Source organism: Cuculus canorus, chromosome 2 (assembly GCF_017976375.1).
Source record: "Cuculus canorus isolate bCucCan1 chromosome 2, bCucCan1.pri, whole genome shotgun sequence".
Lineage (NCBI taxonomy): Eukaryota > Metazoa > Chordata > Aves > Cuculiformes > Cuculidae > Cuculus > Cuculus canorus.
The window spans coordinates 18,368,487-18,388,531 of NC_071402.1; the positions used below are offsets into that span (position 1 = coordinate 18,368,487).

General features: G+C 36.4%; 1 protein-coding gene across 3 annotated transcripts in view; it reads left to right on the top strand.

The window, feature by feature from the left end:
- Window positions 1-20,045, top strand: part of CSMD3 (CUB and Sushi multiple domains 3) — a 610,540-nt gene that overhangs the window by 508,014 nt on the left and 82,481 nt on the right. For all 3 annotated transcript variants that reach the window (XM_054060149.1, XM_054060147.1, XM_054060148.1), the window contains 6 exons: window positions 294-363; window positions 1,988-2,104; window positions 9,201-9,410; window positions 12,667-12,855; window positions 17,769-17,946; window positions 19,648-19,793. In XM_054060149.1, coding sequence (XP_053916124.1) covers window positions 294-363; window positions 1,988-2,104; window positions 9,201-9,410; window positions 12,667-12,855; window positions 17,769-17,946; window positions 19,648-19,793 — 910 coding nt within the window. The remainder of the gene's footprint in view (window positions 1-293; window positions 364-1,987; window positions 2,105-9,200; window positions 9,411-12,666; window positions 12,856-17,768; window positions 17,947-19,647; window positions 19,794-20,045) is intronic.

Sequence of the window (20,045 nt, forward strand, 5' to 3'; positions counted from 1 at the left end):
TTAAAAAATTTGTACAGTTATGCTGTAGAACCAAACCTAATACTGAGTATTGTTTCCACTTGAGACACTCCCTAGACCCTTGAGTTATACTAAAACTGGTATTATAGAATTCAGCTGGATACTGTCATACTGTTGGAAATAATATTAAGACCATAGACAATTCCTTAGTGAGCTAACAGTCACATAGTTAAGACTACAGTCTTCTCTATTATATTGAAGGCATGATACAATATACAGTGTATAATATATATATTTTTTTAGCATATGAATTAACAAATATTGTGTCATTTTAGGGACATTCACATATCACCTGTATGCCTGGACCAGTAAGAAGATGGAATTATCCTATTCCAATATGTTTAGGTATGTTCAGCATACATAAACTTTCTTAAATATAAATATAAACTAAAAATTAAGAGATATATATAGCAGAAAGAATAGAGGAAAATTGGAAAAAAACATAATTAAAAGTAAAAATGGTCAAATTAAGCTGAAGGTTTCCAAAGTATGCTTCAAACTTAATTTGGCAAAGCTTTTCTGAAATGTCCAATCAGAAGAAGAAATAATGAAATATATTCTAATCAGAATCCATCATCAATTCACTATCAGTGATGAGACCTCCAGAGACCCTTGCAAACATAGTTAACTTATTTATTTATGAATCTTTTCTACAGCGGAGTGAAGAGTATTATAGAAAATACTAAAATAAAAATAGCATTACATTTTCATCTCTAGCATATTCAACTTAAGGCATGTCTGCTCAATTTAAGAAGCTACATTATATTTTCAATTGAACTATATACGCAATCATCTTAATATGAGAAGAAGTGGTGGAATACTAACAAAAGCCCAAATGAAACATCTGGACTACATTTAAGTGTATTCACTTTAAATGATGAATAAATGTAAAATTCTTTCGACTTGCATTCTCTTTTACTGACTAGAAATGTTTTTTTAGACAGTCTAATAGTAAAAGTTATCTGAATTTGTAATCTTGAATGTATGAAAAACAGGACACTGCAGATCTCATAAAAGATTTTAAAACTTTGCTTTTCTTCAAGACAGAGTATAAATTCTTTTGAGTTGCTTCCCTTAATCTAATTCTCAATCCCGAGAACTGTTAAAACCCTCATACGAGGTAGTCAGTTCCCTCAGCTCAGAATTTATAAATATTCAAGAAGATTCAGATATTTTTAAGATTTTTTTCAGGAGTCAATCTCCGGATTCCACCATTATGCATTAAGATATGCCTAGGAAGTCTGATAAAATAATTGCACTGCTCAATGTCAAATTATGAAGAAAAAGAAATTTTTGTTTTCATTGTTTTTCTTTCTTTTTTTATTTTTTTGGAAATTTCCAACACTGTTTTAAAGGATTTTGCAACTGTTAATCAGATAAAACTGGTAAACAAAATTGTGTTTACCATAATAAACATCTTCAAAGTGTAAGTTCTTCTTGAATTGTAAATTACTTTATTATTGAAAAAAAAGTTTAAATATGTATTTAGTTTAATTTCTGAATTTATTTAACTGTGTGTATTTTCAAAATCCGTTTATTTTATCTCATTTTTAGAACAGCAGGATAGAAATGCAGTTTTTAAAAGGCATTTTTAAATGCTTAGAGTATAGAATCTTTTAAAAATACATTATTATCTCATATTTTTCAGATGCTCCTTTACAAACTATCACGGAGTTGTGTCAGTGTTGGTATAAGCTGAAGTGTGCCACTTGCCTCTTCAGAAGGGTGGTTCATGCAGGCAGAGTAAACATCTGTTCTCTTTTAAGATGAAAATTCAGAGTAGATAGGGATGTTTAAAGCACTTGCTTATAAATCGTTTTCTTACAGATATTTAGCAGTAATGGAATGCTTGTGTATTTTTTCAAGTATAAACCTAATTGCATTATTAATGTTGGAAACATCTTCAGTGTTCTGGATTAATTTTTATCTTATTATATCCTCTGAAAAATTCCCTTGCTTTATTTTGCAGCACAATGTGGTGGTGGCATGTCAGACTTCAGTGGAGTGATCCTCAGCCCTGGGTTTCCTGGCAACTATCCTAGCAGTTTGGATTGCACATGGACAATAAAGCTGCCTATTGGTTTTGGTATGTGTTATTTCATGGATTAAATTTGTTGGGTTTTTTATGGATTCAAAACACTGAACACAGATTTTTAAACATTGTGAATGTTTATACTGGAAAAAATATAATTAATTTAAAGAATTTATCAAAGCCTTAAAAGAAAGTTATAGAATAAAAAAGGTAAAAGGCTCTTGGTTTTTCATTTCATCTATACTGCAATTTGTTTAATTACAATTAAGCACAATTTTGTAACTTAACAGGCTTGATTTCTCTTTGTGAGATCTTAAACTCAAGAAAAGTAAATAACTATCATGAATATTTTAAAACAAGTTAGCATCAGTTTAGAAGAAGTTAAAGCTACATTTGAGTTAGTTATTTTATCATTAAGCTTCTTTACATATCCTAGGTGAATATCAAAGCAACATAGAAATGTTCCTGGAAGGCACCTCTAGAAGCCTCCCAAAGCCAGCAAGCTTCCCATTCAAAGTGAAATTGTCAGTAGCAGTAGATGAAGTCCACTACAACTGGCAGATCTTTCTCAGCAGAGCTGCTACTCACCTAGTCAATTGCCAGTCAAAGATAAGGATGTTGTGGTCCAGATACAGAACTTTGTACTTCTTGTGCAAACCTTTAAGAAGGTTTATGCTGGACTCAAGTTTTTCAGTGTTTCTCTGGACAGAAGTTGTGCCATTTGGTGTATCATCCACATCCCCTAGTGTAGTACCCTCAGTTTGTTGAGGACGCATTCTCATAATCCAGGTCTCTCATGAAGACTTTAAACAATGTAAGCTCCCATATCAACCCATAGACTAATGTACTTGTTACTAGTTACCAATGGGATTTTGACCGACTGATTGTCACTCTTAGAGCATTGAAGTTCCATTTATTTTTAACCTACTTCCTCTCCATTCATCAAGTTCATACATGTTCAACTTGCACATGCTATAAAGGACTGTCCAAAGTCATAGCAGAAGCAGAGTATACTATGTCTACCATTTTCCTCTTTTCAGTTTAGTCATAGAAGGAAATAATGGTTGATTTTCTGATAGTAAATCCATGCTGACTGTTCCTGAGTCCCTTTTTATTTTTTATATATTTGGAAATTGCTTCCAGTTAGATAAGTCCCATAATCCTGAGGGAATTGGCACTTGTGGTTGTCAAGCAACTCGCTATGATATTTGAAAAGTCGTGGCAACCTGGTGACTGGAAGAAGGGTAACTTTGTGCCCATTTTTAAAAAGGGTAGAAAAGACGACCCTGAGAACTATCGACCTGTCAGCCTCAGCTCTGTGCCTGGGAAGATCCTCCTAGAAGCTATGCAAAATAAAGCACATGGAGGACATGGAGTTGATTAATGGCAGCCAGCACGGCTTCACGAGAGGCAAATTCTGTATGACCAACTTAGTGGCTTTCTATGAGGGGGTTACCACAGCAGTAGACATGGGTAAAACAATGAATGTGATCTATCTGGACTTCTGTAAAGCCTTTGACATGACCCCCTACAACATCCTTCTCTCTAAATTGGAGAGATATGGCTTTGATGGGTGGACGGTACAGTGGGTAAGAAACTGGCTGGATAGTCGTATTCAAAAAGTAGTGGTCAATGGCTCAAAGTCCAGATGGAGATCCGTGATGAGTGGTGTCCCTCAGGGGTCCGTACTGGGACCGGTGCTGTTTAATATCTTCATCAATGATATAGACAGCAAGATTGAGTGCACCCTCAGCAAGCTTGCGGATGACACCAAGCTGTTGTGTAATTGCCACCAGAAGGACTGGATGTCATCCAGAGGGACCTGGACGGACTGGAGAAGTGGGCCTTTGAAAGCATCATGAGGTTCAACAAGGCCAAGTGCAAGGTCCTACAACCTTAGTTGAAGCAATCCCTATTTTCAGTAAATGATGCGGTGTAATGTGATTGAGAGCAGCCTTGCAGAGAAGGACTTGGGAGTGCTGGTTGATGAGAAGCTTGATGTGAGCCAGCAATGTGCTCTCACAGCTCATAAGGCCAACCATATCCTGGGCTGCATTAAAAGAAGCGTGGCCAGCAGGTTGAGGGAAGTGATTCTGCCCCTCTATTCCTCTCTTGTGAGACCTCATCTGGAATACTGTGTCCAGTTCTGGAATCCTCAACATAAGAAGGATATAGAGCTGTTGGAACGGGTCCAGAGGAGGGCTACAAAGATGATCGGAGGGCTGGAGCACCTTCCCTATGAGGACAGGCTGAGAGAGTTGGGCTCGTTCAGCCTGGAGAAGACAAGAATTCGAGGAGAACTTATAGTGACGTTCCAGTACCTGAAAGGGGCCTACAGGAAAGCCAGAGAGGGGCTACTCATAAAGGCTTGTGGTGATAGGACAAGGAGGAATGGGTACAAACTGGAGAGGGGCAGATTTAGACCAGACCTTAGTAAGAATTTCTTCACCATGAGAGTGGTGAGACACTGGAACAGGCTGCCAAAGGAAGTTGCAGATGCCCCATCCCTGGATGTGTTCAAGGCCAGGTTGGAACTAGATGATCTTTAAGGTCCCTTCCAACCCTAACGATTCTATGATTCTATGTTTCTATGATTCTGTCTTTCTGTGGACTAGAGTGAACTCGCAGCTGCCATTATACAGGTCCTTTCTTGTCTTAAAGGTGTATATACCTTCAGACATTTTCTGGTCACCAGAACTTCTCTCATTCACCATGATTTTGCACAGGTAATATCAGCATTTCAATTACATTGCTAATCCTTTGAGTAACTTTGGATAGAACCTACCCATCTATCATGGCAAAATCTTTGTTGAAATCTGGCAATACAGTTGTCCTGTCCAGTTTTTTATACTTGTGACACTTCTATAGGAGACCTGCACTTGGACTTTTTTATATGTGCTATTTGTATGGCTTGCTGTTTTCTCAGATGTGCCTCACTGTTTCTGTTTTATAATAGCCATCTTCTTTCTTCTTGTTTACTCGATGATACAAAATTTCTGTCTTCCACAGTAACTGGATGTGACATCCCAATTAGTTTTCCCTTCTGCATTTTTTCAGATTCTTTCTCTCCTCTTTTTAAAATCACGTCTGTGATATTTTTGATTATAAGTCCCATGAGACTAATTCGTTTATCATTTAAATGAAAGCCAACTGTCGTGCATGGTTTCTTTAAATTGAATAATATTAAACGTTCAGTAACATGGATTTAACAAAATTTATCTGTGGAAATACATTATGTCAGGATAGGGATTTCCATACAGAAAGTAACTACTATGTTTTCACTTTGTTCAAAAGCCAAAATAGTGAAGTCTCAAAGATTTATTTTTCGTATTAGCATTTTATAGAAATAACATCAATACTATAATTCCTCCATTACCTAAATGATATACAGCTTGATGTGACATCTACTAGCATTTCATCCTGACTCATTATGCTTTCTAGAACCTTCAGATTCCATGCAGATCCCTGCTAGTTTTCCAGCTCCTGTATAGGAAAACTATGTGCTCCTTTTGCTAGAAGAAAACTAAAACTACACAGATTGAAATGTGCTTGACGTTTTTAACCATCTCTAAGCACAAACAACTAAAAATGAATTGAAAATTAAAGTAAAATTTCATTGTAAAAATGAAAAAAAAAGTGTCATTTGAAAAAGTGATGTCTAAAACCGGTTTTAGTGATGCTGTGGTTCTAGTCCTGTGGAGACACATATATCTAACTCTTTGAGTAGTACCAGAAAAGCTCAAAAACATCATCAAGGAAACTTTCTACAGGCTTTCACTTGTTTTAGTGTTTCTAACAAGGTTTTTTCTCAGTTAGAAGTTATGGATCATAAGTTGTTCTACTTTCTGTCATCTAATGGTGTAATCTAAACCACGACACCACGTTGATTTCAATCAAATTGCAAGGGCACTTTATATGATATTTTGCTCTTCTTTCTGAGATTTATAGTTGGTTTTTATAGATGAATATATGAAATACTTATTCAAGAGATGCGTCCAAACTGAAAAAAATAACCATAGAAAAAAACAGTCTTACAAAGTGGTATCTGAGACAAATAGAGGCAGGCACTACAGGCTCAGTAAAGGATTAATACTTTGGAAGAGTGATATGGTTCAGAAAATGACAGTGAAAAAGAGTAGAGTACAAAGAGAAAAATGATGAACAAAAATATATTAGAGCTGGTTTTTGGTGACAGTAAGGTAATATGATTTATCAGTTATTAATGACAGCTTAAACTTCAATCAAGGTTTGGTTCACAGGGTCAAATAAAAGGCCAAGCTTACAATATCATGGATAGAGAAAGAGCAAAGTTTGGATAGAACTGAATTCTCTAAGAAGGAGACATTTGGAAGTCTGATGAAGTCAAGTAATGACACTTTTAACTAGAAGCTTTCTTGTCACGTGTGGTCGGTCTTCAGGTGAAGAGAGACAGAAGTGATCAAGTTAACAGTAATTTAATTATGTGCTAACCTTATTTCCTGTAGCATATAAAATGTTACATGCTTCAGAAAACCATTCATAAACTTTACATGGTATCTGGGGATAAAGCTCTGAAAGACAGCGATGAACACTATTTAGCTATTACAGTTCAGGAGTCACAAAATTATTCATGACTTTTCAATAATTAATCTGACATTATATCATCTCCTTTCAATTTTATATGAAATCATGTTGATTGTCTTTGCCAGAAACATCAGTGGGACTCAATCATCTTCTCAATAAAAGTACTCCATTATCATTCTATATTTGCTCCAAGTCCAGACAAAATAAGAATTCTACTGTGTTGTAACACAGAGCAATATGTATGAGCAGGAAAATGGTTAAAAGAGCCCTGTAACTACTCAGCTGCCGATCATTTTCTTCTTGTCCTGCCACATAATCATTGTAATACATAACATGGTTAGGAGAGATAACTTACTAATGGATAATAAGCTACCTTCCTGTTCCTTACTGAATCAAATAATCAGAAATTTCTGTTGGCAACAGCATCATCTGGCACAGTGTGTGTATGAGAATTAAATGACTGAACTGCATGTTTAGTAGGAGAAGTAATATCATTTACATGTTTGTCGTTCAAAAATTGTCAAGTGATGTTAGGGGTACAACCACCTCCTGCAGCCACTCCAGCCCAAGATCCTCCTGCCCAACCACTGGAGCCCATCCTGGTGCCCAGGTCTCTGCCCAGGCTGAGGGATGTGGCTGCCATTTTCCCAGCTGCTGATTCAAGCAGTAATGAAGCTGCCCATAGAAACACTCATATAGAGAATGCTGACATGATTGGTCAGACAGACTGCCATAGGGAAGGTGTTGTCTTCCACAGCAATTACAGACAGGTCTCATATAAATAACACAAGCACCAACCCCAAATCCTCTCAACTTCTTGGGCTGGCAAAGGCAGAATTTCACCAGAATTTCACACACACACACTGCTTTTTAGGTTCATAAGCACATACACGTTTGCAGATCCCTTGTTTCTGCCTGGCACCCCTGCCTGGATCTCAGCTCCCCTAATACCAATCTTAACCTGGGACAGCTTGAAGCCATTGCCTCTTATCCTATTACTTGTCACTTGCTAGGAGAGACCAATACCCATCTTGCTACAACCTCCTTTCAGATAATTGTAGAGGGTGATGAGGCCTCACTTTGGCCTCCTGTTCTCCAGACTAAATCACAGTTCACTCAGCCACTCCTCATTAAACTTCTTAAAACCCTTCGCCAGCACCTCAACATCCTTCTTTTACTGAGGGGTCCAAAACTGAACACAGTGTGCAAGTTGTGGCCTTACCAGTGCCAAGTTCAGGGGAACAACCACTTCCCTATTTCTGCTGGCCACACTTTTCTGATGCAAACCAGGATAATATTTGGTGATCTTGGCCACTGAGGCACACTGCTGGCTCATGTTCAGTCAGCTGTCAGCCCACGCAGTCGGATGCTTTTCCACTGGGCAGCTTTCCAACGATTCTTCCTCAAGCTTGTAGTGTTGCATGGGGTTGTGACTCATGTGCATGAGCTGACACTTGTCCTTGTTGAGCCTTATATGATTGGCCTTGGCCCATTGATCCAGCCTGTCCAGATCCCTCTGTAGAGCCTTCCTTCTATAAAGCAGATCAATGCTCCTGTCCAATTTGGTGTGATCTGCAAACCTACTGCGGGAGCACTCGGTCCCCTCATTCAGATAATCGATACAGATATTAAACAAGACTGGTCCCAACAGCAAGCCCTGGCGGATGCCTCTTGTGACTGGCCACCAACTGAATTTACTTCTGTTCACCACAACTCTCTGGGCTCAGTCACACAGCTGTTTTTTTATCCAGCAAAGAGTACACCTGCCTTCTTTAGGAGACTGCTGCATGAAAGGGTGTCAAAGGTTTTACTGAAATGCAGGTAGATAACATCCACAGTCTTTCCCTCATGCACTAGGGGGATCACCTGGTCATAGAAGGAGATCAGATTGGTCAAGCAGAGCCTACCTTTCATGAATCTATGCTGTCTGGGCCTGATACCCTGGTTATGCCTGGTGAATGCATTCAAGGTGAACTGCTCCATAGTCTTTCTTGGTACTGAGGTCAGGCTGACAGGCCCTTAGCTCCCTGGATTCTCCTTCTGGCCTTGTAGATAGATGTCCTGTCAGCAAACCTGCTTCAGGGGTCCACAGGTCATGCCAGGAGCCTGCTACAGCATAGGCTTCCCATGGGTCACAGCCTCATTTGGGTGCATCCACCTGCTCCAGTCTGTGGTTTTCCAAGGGCTACACAGGGATATCTGCTCCATCGTTAACCTCCATGGGCTGCAGGGGATCATTCTGACTCACCATCACCTTCACTACAGGCTGCAGGGGAATCTCTGCTCCAGTGCCTGTAGCAAAACAAACTGCCAAAAAGTGGTGTAGAAATCTGCAGATCAATGCCTTGGACCATGTTAATATTTCAGGGTCAGCACTTCTTACCTTGCTAGGCTTTCAGAATTAGTAATGCATGAGTAGAAAGAAGGCTTCAGACTAAATTTCATGGACTCCTCCTGAGAACTTAATAGATGCATTTAAACTGGTTACATTATTTTATGTTATTATCAATGTAAAATGTACATACTTTATTTTCCTTCCTGATATTGAGACTGGTGGATTTTATTTACTGATGATGTTTTTTTTCAGGTGTCCACTTGCAATTTGTGAATTTCTCAACGGAGACCATACATGATTACTTAGAAGTTAGGAGTGGATCTACGGAAACTAGCACTGTTATTGGGAGACTAAGTGGCCCTCAGCTACCAGCCTCTCTTTTTAGCACAACTCATGAAACCAGCCTATACTTTCACAGTGATTACTCACAGAACAAACAAGGATTTCATATTGTATATCAAGGTGAGATTTTGACATTCTTGTGTGAGAAAATGTTGGCTGTTGAAGGTTATTTCTTTTTCTGGCATTCCTAAAAGATAAACATGAAATAAAAGATTTTATATGTTTCAAACCAAAGTGTTACACATGAAGATCAAACAAAAGAATGGAGAAAATAAAGATGAAAAAGGAAAAATAATTGCGTTTTCCTTTAAAAAACAGTTCAAATGTAGGCAAACAAATAATTTCCCATATCTGAATTTGGTTGGCATATTAATTCACATTGCATGCTCTTACAATGTAGGCATCTCTACTGTTTGATCATTTTAAGCACATGGGGATCTTGTTTGTTTGGTTTTTTTTTATCTTGGGTTCTGGAAGGGTAAGATTTAAATATTGTTTTAGAATACTGGATCCATGTAGGCTGGTACAGAATAATGTCAACTCAGAAATCTTTTATTTCCTAGTTGGCAATATCACTGGAAGGTTCTTGTTCTGTTGTACCCAAATAGGTCATTCTGAGCTGGTGAAGACTGCAAGATCATAATTCTTTTTATATAATTGCAAATGCATTTAAAAGGGTCACCACTGTTCACAAGAAGTCAAGTTTATATTTTCAAGTATAGTGGTTATCATTATATGAATAACATCAAAGGATTATTTAAAAAGTCTTTACTTTAAAGCAGTCTCCTATTAGTCTTTCAGCAGTAACAACTGCAAACTGACTTGAACTCTTATGTGACATTCTGAAAGTGAGTCACTGCAGAAAGTGTTAGCTTTAAAGAAAAAGTCAGTTTATTTCTTAAATCACCTGGTAAAAATTTATCCACTTCCTATTTGGAATATGATACAATTTGTAGGAGAAAGGGAACTTTAAAATCTACTGCTAAGGGAGCAGTAACAGACTTAAGAGTGTATATTATTTTTGCTATTAATAGAAACAATAGTCATTTTGGAGATGTTGTTATTTGTCAAATAATTAAAAATAATAATTCTATTACCATAGGATTTGATGACAGTTTCTCATTCAGTCTTTCCACTGCCTTCACAATTTTTTAGAACTCCAGTCATATTGCCCCCAACCTCTTTCCCAAGAAACTATGCTAGCCATGTACTTGATCATGATTATAATTATTATTATGACATTACCAGGTACAGAAGTCAAATTCACTGATTTGTAGTTTCAAGGCTTCCATCTAAAGATAGATGTGATTTATATTGGGAAATCACCGCGTCTCAAGATCAGATCTTGAAATGATATGATATATATCTTGATTCAGCAGCTATTCTGGGTGAAAGCCATTTGTTCCTGGTGCTTTGCCTTACCTATTTCATGTAGAACATTTTATTTACTTTAAATTGATCTTGTGCCTTAAACTTGTGTAACACAAACACCATAGCTTGTTTGGAAATCTCTACATCATCTGCAGCAGTAAAGACAGATACAAAGTATTTATGGAATTTTTCTCTTTATGGCATCTTAGTCCATAAAAACTTTTTTCTCATTTGTTATGAATTGTCCCACCAGTTCCCTAGTTGACTTCTTGCTTCCAATGTTATCAATTTTTGTTATGGTCAGCTGAGATGTCGTCTGCAAGACATTTTTCAAATTACTTGTGTTCTTTTTAGTTTTTATTTAAATTTGACCTGTTATTTTTTGGGATATTTCAGAAGGGCAGACTTTCATTAGTTAAATGCCATTTTTTTTCCCTGTTGAAGCTTCTTTATTACTGAGTCTCACAGGCATTTTTCTGAACTGCTTTAGTACTTGTTGTTTTTTTATTTTATTCTAGATTGTAAGAGATGGTTTACTTGGTCTTTGAAAGTCATGTCAATTAGCAGATTTAAATCTGCATTGCCTCATTTTTTTTTATAATTTGCTTTCCAGAAAATGGAACATCCTTGTGCTGAGTTTGTTTGACTTGCTCTCTCCCAGTACAATCAAACAGCATTATGAATGCTATTATGGAGCGGATCTCCTGTGAATACTTCCCAAACTAAGGCTTGAGTACCAAACTGGTTCATGTCTAAAATAACACCTTTTCTTCTGAAGTCTCAAACTACTTGTTCTAGGGAAGAATTATTTCCTGTGTGCAAAATTCTATTTCTTCCTATCATCCTGTTGAGGTGGATGCTTAGATACTCCATTACTACTATCTGTTATATTTTGCAGCTTCTCTAATTTTATTCAGCATTTTCTGTTCACTATCATTTTCCCATTCAGACATTTGTAGAAGCAGCTCAGGTACTGCAAACACATAGTTGGAGTTTTAATTTCCACCTATGAGCATTCCATAGTGCTTTTTTGTCTCCAGTAATATTTTTCTTTTATACTGTTAATTTTAATTTATGAGAAGCAGTGCTTCTTTCCCACCTGGAAGTGTCTGCCTTCTCAGTCTTGGTAAGGTCGTTGCTTGGCCATACTGCATCCTGTTACTATATGCCATGACTTTTGCTTTAGGGCTTTTGGTTGTTTCAAACATTCTAGATCTCATCTCCTATGTTTTAGGCTCCTATTTGGTCTGAAAGGGCTTCTTAATTTGGGCCTTTTTCTGCTCTTTAGTACTGCACTCATCACTCAACATGCAGCGTAGACTGCTTGATTTGCTTTTCCTATTTATTGTAATTCTGCTGCTTGTCATTCTTCTGCACATTCTCTAGAGGTACATTGGCCTACATGTCATAGCATTACATCAGCCTTCTGTACCTTTCAGTGTTTTTTCCCATGCTTCTAGTTCACCCTTCTACAGCCTTTTTAAGCTTCATTGTCAGCAACTGGGATCCGTTTTGATTAAGATGCTCTTGAAAGCAATTTATAGGCTTAAAAGAGTCAGTGGCCCATCTTTTTCAAGATCTAAGTGGAGAAAACATGATCCTTTCTACTTTCTTCTTCTCTAGTGCGATACTCCTGTACTTACTAAAACTGAGAGATAATATTAAGAGGCTAGTCTCATTTTTGTCTTCATGCACTCTGATCCAAAAGTATGTAGGGTAGGATGTTGAGTACTTGTTTTTTTAGACAGACAGACAGACACACACACACACACACACACACACACTTGGAACCGGAACGTAATTTTTATGCATATTTCCAAAATTGCTATGGAAAAGTTTCACTGCTTCTCCTGGTATAGGACAAATGATTTAGACTATCACTGTGATGGAACTTAAGATGTATGGATGTTCGTGATTTTTTATTTTTATGAAATGCTTTTATTTTTGAAGTAATAAGATTTTATGTTTTATTTATATTTTTCCTATTATTATTTATTTATTTCAGCATATCAGTTACAAAGCTGTCCTGACCCTCGACCATTTCGTAATGGTTTTGTTATTGGGAATGACTTCACTGTGGGACAAACTATTTCATTTGAGTGCTTTCCTGGCTACACATTAATTGGAAATTCTGCTCTGACTTGTCTTCATGGCATCAGCCGCAATTGGAATCATCCTCTCCCCAGATGTGAAGGTATGCTATGGGTGACCTAGGAACCCTTTGTTATTTATAAGTCTGCTTAAGAAATGTTAACTGAATTAATTCCACCTTTTCAATTTATAGAGACCTGTATTTTTATATTGTAGTCTTTGCAGAGGTAATATTCAATTTTGCATATGAAAATTTTTGCAGAGAAGATGAAATGTCTCATGGAAAGATGAAATCTCTATAAACTTATCCGAGATAAGTAGTTTCCTTTTTTATGTTAAGCTTAAGGTCTAGAGTGTGAAGACCTGTGCCACTTTTTAATCTAGGTGGTGCTACAGAGTAAAAGCTCAGCACTGAATCAAGAAAAAGTGGTTAAAATATTGAATTTCCCAACTCTGGCCATTTATGTTCTGCCTTATTGATTAGAAGGATGTCGCAGAGGTTTCAGATAGTGCAGTTGTACTCCAGTCAATGTTGTGTGAAGTCTTTTCTATGTATATATTTGGTGAATAGGATTTTTTTAAAATTGTACTTTTCAATATTTACTTTTTTTTTACACTGATATGCTTGCAGCAAGTAAACAGATTCAAGGAACTGTGCCTTTCACATAGCTAAAATTCTAAGGAGACAGAATGAATGTGTGTGGTGACTATGCAGAAGTATTTACAGTATTCATAGCTTTTTCGGAAGGAACATATATCTAAAGAACAGGCCAAAGAAGGTCAGGTGTCTAACGTCATCAGTCTCTCAGACAGACAAGGACGGATGTTCTAGTAACACAGAAATCTCTTTGAGAAGTATCTGTGCACCACAAAATCCATTTATGGAACTGATGACTGAATTTCTTGTGGAACCTCTAGGTTTGTCACAATTATGGCAGTGTTCAGACAGTAATATTACGTTCCTGGAAAAACATAGGCACAGTGGAGACACTTCAAAACTGTCATCCCAAAATCCTACTAGCCTGGGACCACAAGACTGAAACACATTTATCAATTGAGTTATTGACTGTAAAGTTTTCTGTATGCCTAAACACAGATTTCCACAAAGATGAGATCTTTACAAGGTTTTGAATACCCTCTCTCATATGCTGTAAATATCTTCCACAGTTTCAGGAAGGGTATTCAGGACCTGAGTTAAAGGCCTGGCTTACCTCTATATTGAACGGTAAAAGGTTGGTGTTAAGAATAGGATCCTAAATATTGAGCAAAAAAAGAGGAATGAATGGGAAAAAAAAATTAAAAAAATAATTAAAAAATCCCTTTTCTTTTCTGAATTTTTGTATTGCATTCTGAATCATTTACCTAAATGTAGGTACTTACACTTGAAGCTCATTACTCAAAATTGCTTCTGGAGTCAGTAAGCCACAGACATTTCTGGGACATGTGGTACCTAAATAAAGACATATCTGATACTGAATTCAGAAGGAGGAGCCTTATCCTATAAAAGACAGATGACACCTACAATTTCTGTCTTTTGAAAGGGGAAGAAGTTAGTTTATCACAGTTGAGTTTCAAACCCCACTTTCTGGATCTTGAGGGAATGGTAATGGTTCATGTCTTAACTGCTCAACAGCTTTCCCCTGCTAATTAGTTCTAGTTGTATTTTCTGTGCCTCAGAATCAAGACAAATAATTTACTGAATGCAGTGATTCTGATTCTTTGAATTAACTCACTGAAACCAAGAATTTAATTAGTAGATTCTAAGATGCCCAAAGCATATTGCTATTCTGAGTACCACTTTTGATGACGTTCCTGAACAGTGTCTGGAAGTTCTTTGATTCTACTTCATGCGATATGAAAAGATGCAGATAAAAAACTTAACATAATTGATAATGGAGATCTAACAGGTGTGCCGCATGATTACAGACTGCTAACATTACTCAGCTCCCAGAGAAACTTTTTAAATTACGAGGGAGCTTGTGCAAATATTTACTGTAATATATTTCGTAAAGAGTTTTTGACATTGTCGTATGCTACTGATGTTTCTGAGGGTTTGTTTTTTCTTTCTTGTTTAAAGAAAAAGTTAATTAAGTATCTTCTACTTATGCTTGGTTTTATTTGAGATAAAGGCTTGTGTTCAAAAACATTAAAATTAAGTGGGCTTTTTTGTATATGCTTAGTGTCAGAAATTTACAGTATGTATTAAATTTTTATTTTCTTTAATATCTTTATTGTAAGGTGTCATGTTTTAAGTTAATATATGAGGGGGAAGGGAGAGACAGGTTACCAAACTGCTTAACCCTATATCTCACAATCTCACAAGAATGGAAATAAACTGCTTAGCTTGCCAGGGTATGGTACACTGAGCAATCGTGCAAGGACAATTATTATCGAGCTTGTTCTACACCGCTTTCTTTCTCCAACAATCTTGCAAGAATGAAAATAAACCATCCAGCTTGTCAGAGTACAGTAAACACTGAGCAATCACACAAGGAAAATTAATCTTGTCCATCTTGCTCTTTACCTCTTCACTTTAGACTCTTACAGAAATCTCACAAGGACAGTTAATCTTGTCTAGCCTGATGACTTTCAATCAGAAAATTCTTTTATTTCCCTCTTAACAGTTAGTAAGATTCCTGAGACTTGTACATGTTCAAGCAAGTCAACTTTATTAAAAATAACTGATTATAACAATTCATGACTAAAGAAGGATTCTATGGTGACTGTGAATAAGATACTATTTGCAAAAATATGTCAAAAAACCCTATATATGACCCAACATCTGAATGCGCGCACAAACACAACAAGCAATGATGAAGATGTAGCAATAACACTCAAATGTAAATAAAAGTAACCAATAGGTAGAAAATATATAGTTAAGATTAAAGTGAAGAAAGATAGTGATAGGTAATGTGGGATTAGAAGTTGTACCATATGACGGAGGTATTCCCAACTGGAAGGGAAAATGGAGATCAACTCGACAATTGATCCCAGGAAAGTATTGATGGTAGGATTTCCCCAAATGATTCCCCCACCTTGTACTGGATTTTTATAATTTGTGGAAATTTAGGTGGAGCTTGAGTGACTGAAGTAATTATGTCAAACCTCGCTGATTGGTGGACAAAAAGTTCTTGCTTTGCTTGCCAAAACTTAGCTGTGCATGCCCAGTATGAGTGGTTATGGGGGTGGTTTGCCTCAGAGGCGAAGAGGATGTGGCTGTATAGGTGTAGAGGTGTGTTTTAGTATTATAATAATATTACAGTTATATTATAATGAGTACAGGTCAACTGGAGGGCAGGATTGTCAGTGGCAGCTGCAATTCACGCTCCTGGAAAAATGATTGGGCAGTTGTACCATGCTCCTTGCTGATTCTTGCTGGTAGCAGGAAGTGGCTATATTTGTCTCCAGATGTCTCATCCCATCTTCACAGGGCTAGATGTCCTTGCTCATTCCTTTCCTATGAAAAGTGTGCTGCCTCTGTGCATGTTGCATCTCTACTGACTTTGCTTTTAAAGAAATACTGCCTTATACTCAGAAAACTTTAGGCTTCCCATTCCTCCCCACTTTTGGCCTTATTTCCACATGTAGTTTTAACCTCACATAAGGCAGAATACATTAAGGCTTGTTTAATGCCTCAGACTTCACAAAGAAGGCAAACTGAATCAAAATCACTAAATGAGGTTCCTGTTTAAACAGTTTTATACTCCTTGCATCCCCATGCACCTAAAACCCCTCTAACCTGTGCTCAGCACTATCTACCATTCTATGACCCTTCTTAACACATCTCCCTCACTTCGTCCGTTTAGAATCTCTTTCCTCTTCTTTTCCAAAACTCTCATTGCCTGACAGTCATCATCCCATGTCTTCAGTCCCCTAAAACCCTTTTGCAAAATCAGTTCAGTCGATGCTGCTCAAACCCCCTTGAGATTATGAAGCCAAAAGCTGAAGAAAAACAGTATATTAGCTTTTGAGTTTAAATGGATGAGGCACAGCTATGAAAGTCTTCTTACACTACAGGTCAGCACGGAAGCATGTATGGAAACCGTAACACATGCTTTACCTAAATAAAAACAATGCATCTTTTCTATAGGGCAAAGCTATATTTCCAACAACCTGTTCTCTGGTTAGAGGTTCTTAAGCATGTCTTAGGGAATCTGTGTTGCCATTCCATGCCCATTGTGGATGAAGTGTGGAGGAACGTATGCAAGAAAGGGGCAAATTATACAGTTTTAGGCTTTGCTTATTTATCCAGTACCTTGCTTCTATAACACAATTTATCTTCTATAATAACTGGGTGGTGTGATATTCAACATGCATCTGAAACCACTGTGGAGAAAATCATATAGTTTGGGCTAAAAATTTCCCTGAAATTCATAGTTATGAAAGTCCAACAACAGTATGGTCCATCTTGCACTGTATCAGGTCTAAAAACAGTGCACTTCAATAAGAATTACAGAAAAAGATTTTACTTTGTCTACCAGAATTTAACACAAGAAATGCAAAATTGCTGCTCATAACCTTGCACACAATATTTTCATTTTCACATTCTTCTCTAGTTTTCCCCCACCCATCCTCCATGAACTCAGTATATCTCTTCTCTTACCTGATAATTTTGATTGGCTTCCTGTAACAATAAAAGAAAACAAATAATGTGTTTTGCTGATGATTTGTAGTTGACATTTACACAAAGCCATATCAAAGTGATTTTCAATTCTGCAGGCAATAATTTAACCCAATATCTAAATATTACTTTGGTTCCAGTTCTGATAGTATTTATGACATCTGAACTACCTTCTTTTTCTTTTAAATTTGACCAATAATATCAAAACAGACTTCTGTCTCTTTGTAAAAAGCTCAGCGTAATCTTTTCTTTTTTTTTTTTCTATACACAGCAATAAATTTAAAATAATCTAGTTGTAGTGTACCAAATGTGTTTAGAAGTATGTTTTTTACATGGTCTGAGAAAAATGCAAGAAGCTTCTAGCATTATTCTAAAAACAAATGTCTTTTTTATAGCCCTCTGTGGAGGAAATATAACTGCAATGAATGGCACCATATACTCTCCAGGATACCCTGATGAGTATCCAAACTTCCAAGACTGCTTCTGGCTTGTAAGAGTACCACCTGGAAATGGAATCTACATCAATTTCACAGTTCTTCAAACAGAACCAATATATGATTTCATAACTGTATGGTAAGAAAATGCTTTTGGCATTTATTTAATCTTCATGTAGCACTATCCCACAAATATGAATTATAAAGAGTGCATCTGTGTTTTCTGCCTTGACACTGTTGTTCTGTCTAGGGGAAGTGAGTGATTTGTACTAATCCATGTTTTCCAATGTACCATTCTCTCTAGATAGCACTGACCATGAAGCTTCACAGTCCTTGTCTTAAGAATTAAAAACCATTGATAGAGTGCTTCAGTTTCTCAATGAAGAAAAGATGTCATGTGCTATGACAGCTTATCAATAAGCAGTAGAAGTAATACTGAAGAAAAGAGTGACAATGACCATTTGTAGCTGTGTGCATTATTATTTTAAAGCGTTAATACAAAAAACTATAGCAACACTTAATTTCTTCCAAGGTGTTTTTTTTAAGCTGTTAAAGTATGTAAAAGGAGAGATTCTATTAGCATTTGGCTGTGGCAAAAAGAATTGACTTAAGAATAGCTATAAACAAATTATATCCTCTGCATACTTGAATCCATATCTATCATAAATCTTTTCAGAAAATGAAAACTCCATTTTACTTAGTTGCAAGGTTGGTAAAGGCAGGGGGCTGTATCTAAGTGTAACAACTCCTACAGTGATCTTGAAACTGCTATTAGTGACCCTCTTAGACATTTCAGCAGTGTATTTTTTAAATCATAATAAATAGTACAAACTAAAATTGATCAATGTATGTGTACAAGGATTTAAAAAAATACTGCATGTCTTACTTAGTTTTGGTTAAAACTACCAACATTTATGTGTATGTTTACCTGAGCCTGTGAAGAAACATATATTAAAAAAGTATGGCACATCTCTGTCAGCAAGTAATTGGTTCAGAAAACTCTAAACTAGTAATAACAATATAATTTAAATGAAAATTTCTGCATCTATATGTACTATGTTATAAGTGATAACATCATTATATTTGAGACTGTGAAAAAACAGTTAAAAATTCTGACATTAAATAGTTGTTGAAAGCAGTATCTTAAAATAAACATTATAAATCAAATCTGCATTTATAAATACCCACATGCAGATTTCAAGTAGAATTTTATATTCAGTAGAGTGTAACTTTTTTTTTTTATTATTTTTAGTAAAGCTAATGTTCACACATTGTCTTTTAAAAATTAAATAATATTCATCTCTTAATTTTCCTGGAAATCACAGAATCACTAGGTTGTAAAAGACCTCCAGGATCATTGTGTCCAACCATTCCTATCAACCACTAGACCATGCTCCTGAGCAAATGTCTAGATTCAGAAAATCGGAGGAAATTATCAGTCTTAGATTTCTGTATTTTCCGATAGCCACATTTGAAAGCATAGATAAGTAAATGTGAATGGAGTTTCTGGCAGGAAGATGAAGTACAATCACACATTCAACCAATTTGAGCTTGCTGCAATTTTTATTCTAAAATAAGAATATTACTTCCAGAAGGTGGTTGAATGGAACATTCTACTTTCTCATGAATTTTGATGGTTTTCTAAGACACTACCTGATATGCTCCAATCCATATGTAGAATTTCAAAATAATTTCAGCCCTTAATGTCTATTTAATTTGATTTTAGATGATTTATGCCTTTTAGAATAATCTAGATGAATTTTACTACATTATATTAGAATTTGGAGAAATTAAATTATTCATTTGGACAAATAAAACTTTTGGTATCTGTTTTTCTTAGGGATGGACCAGACCAAAGTTCTCCTCAAATTGGACAATTTAGTGGCAACACTGCATTAGAATCAGTGTATAGCACCTCCAACCAGATTCTGATTAAGTTCCACAGTGACTTTACTACCAGTGGCTTCTTTGTACTTAGTTACCATGGTAAGTGTGACAAACTGCACTTTTTTTCCCTGTCTCTACTGCAGGAAGAAATCTCTTGAAAAAATTGCTTAAATTACTTTCTCTAAGAGTTGCTATTATTAATATGACTGACCACCACTACAGCAATGCAAACATATGAAAGACAAATACGAATGATGAAACCAAGCTATTTTCTTGACTAGGTACTAAATTTACTAGTAGTCAAGCAAAAAAAGAATACAATGTGATGAGACATGAGCAAAGAAGGTAGTA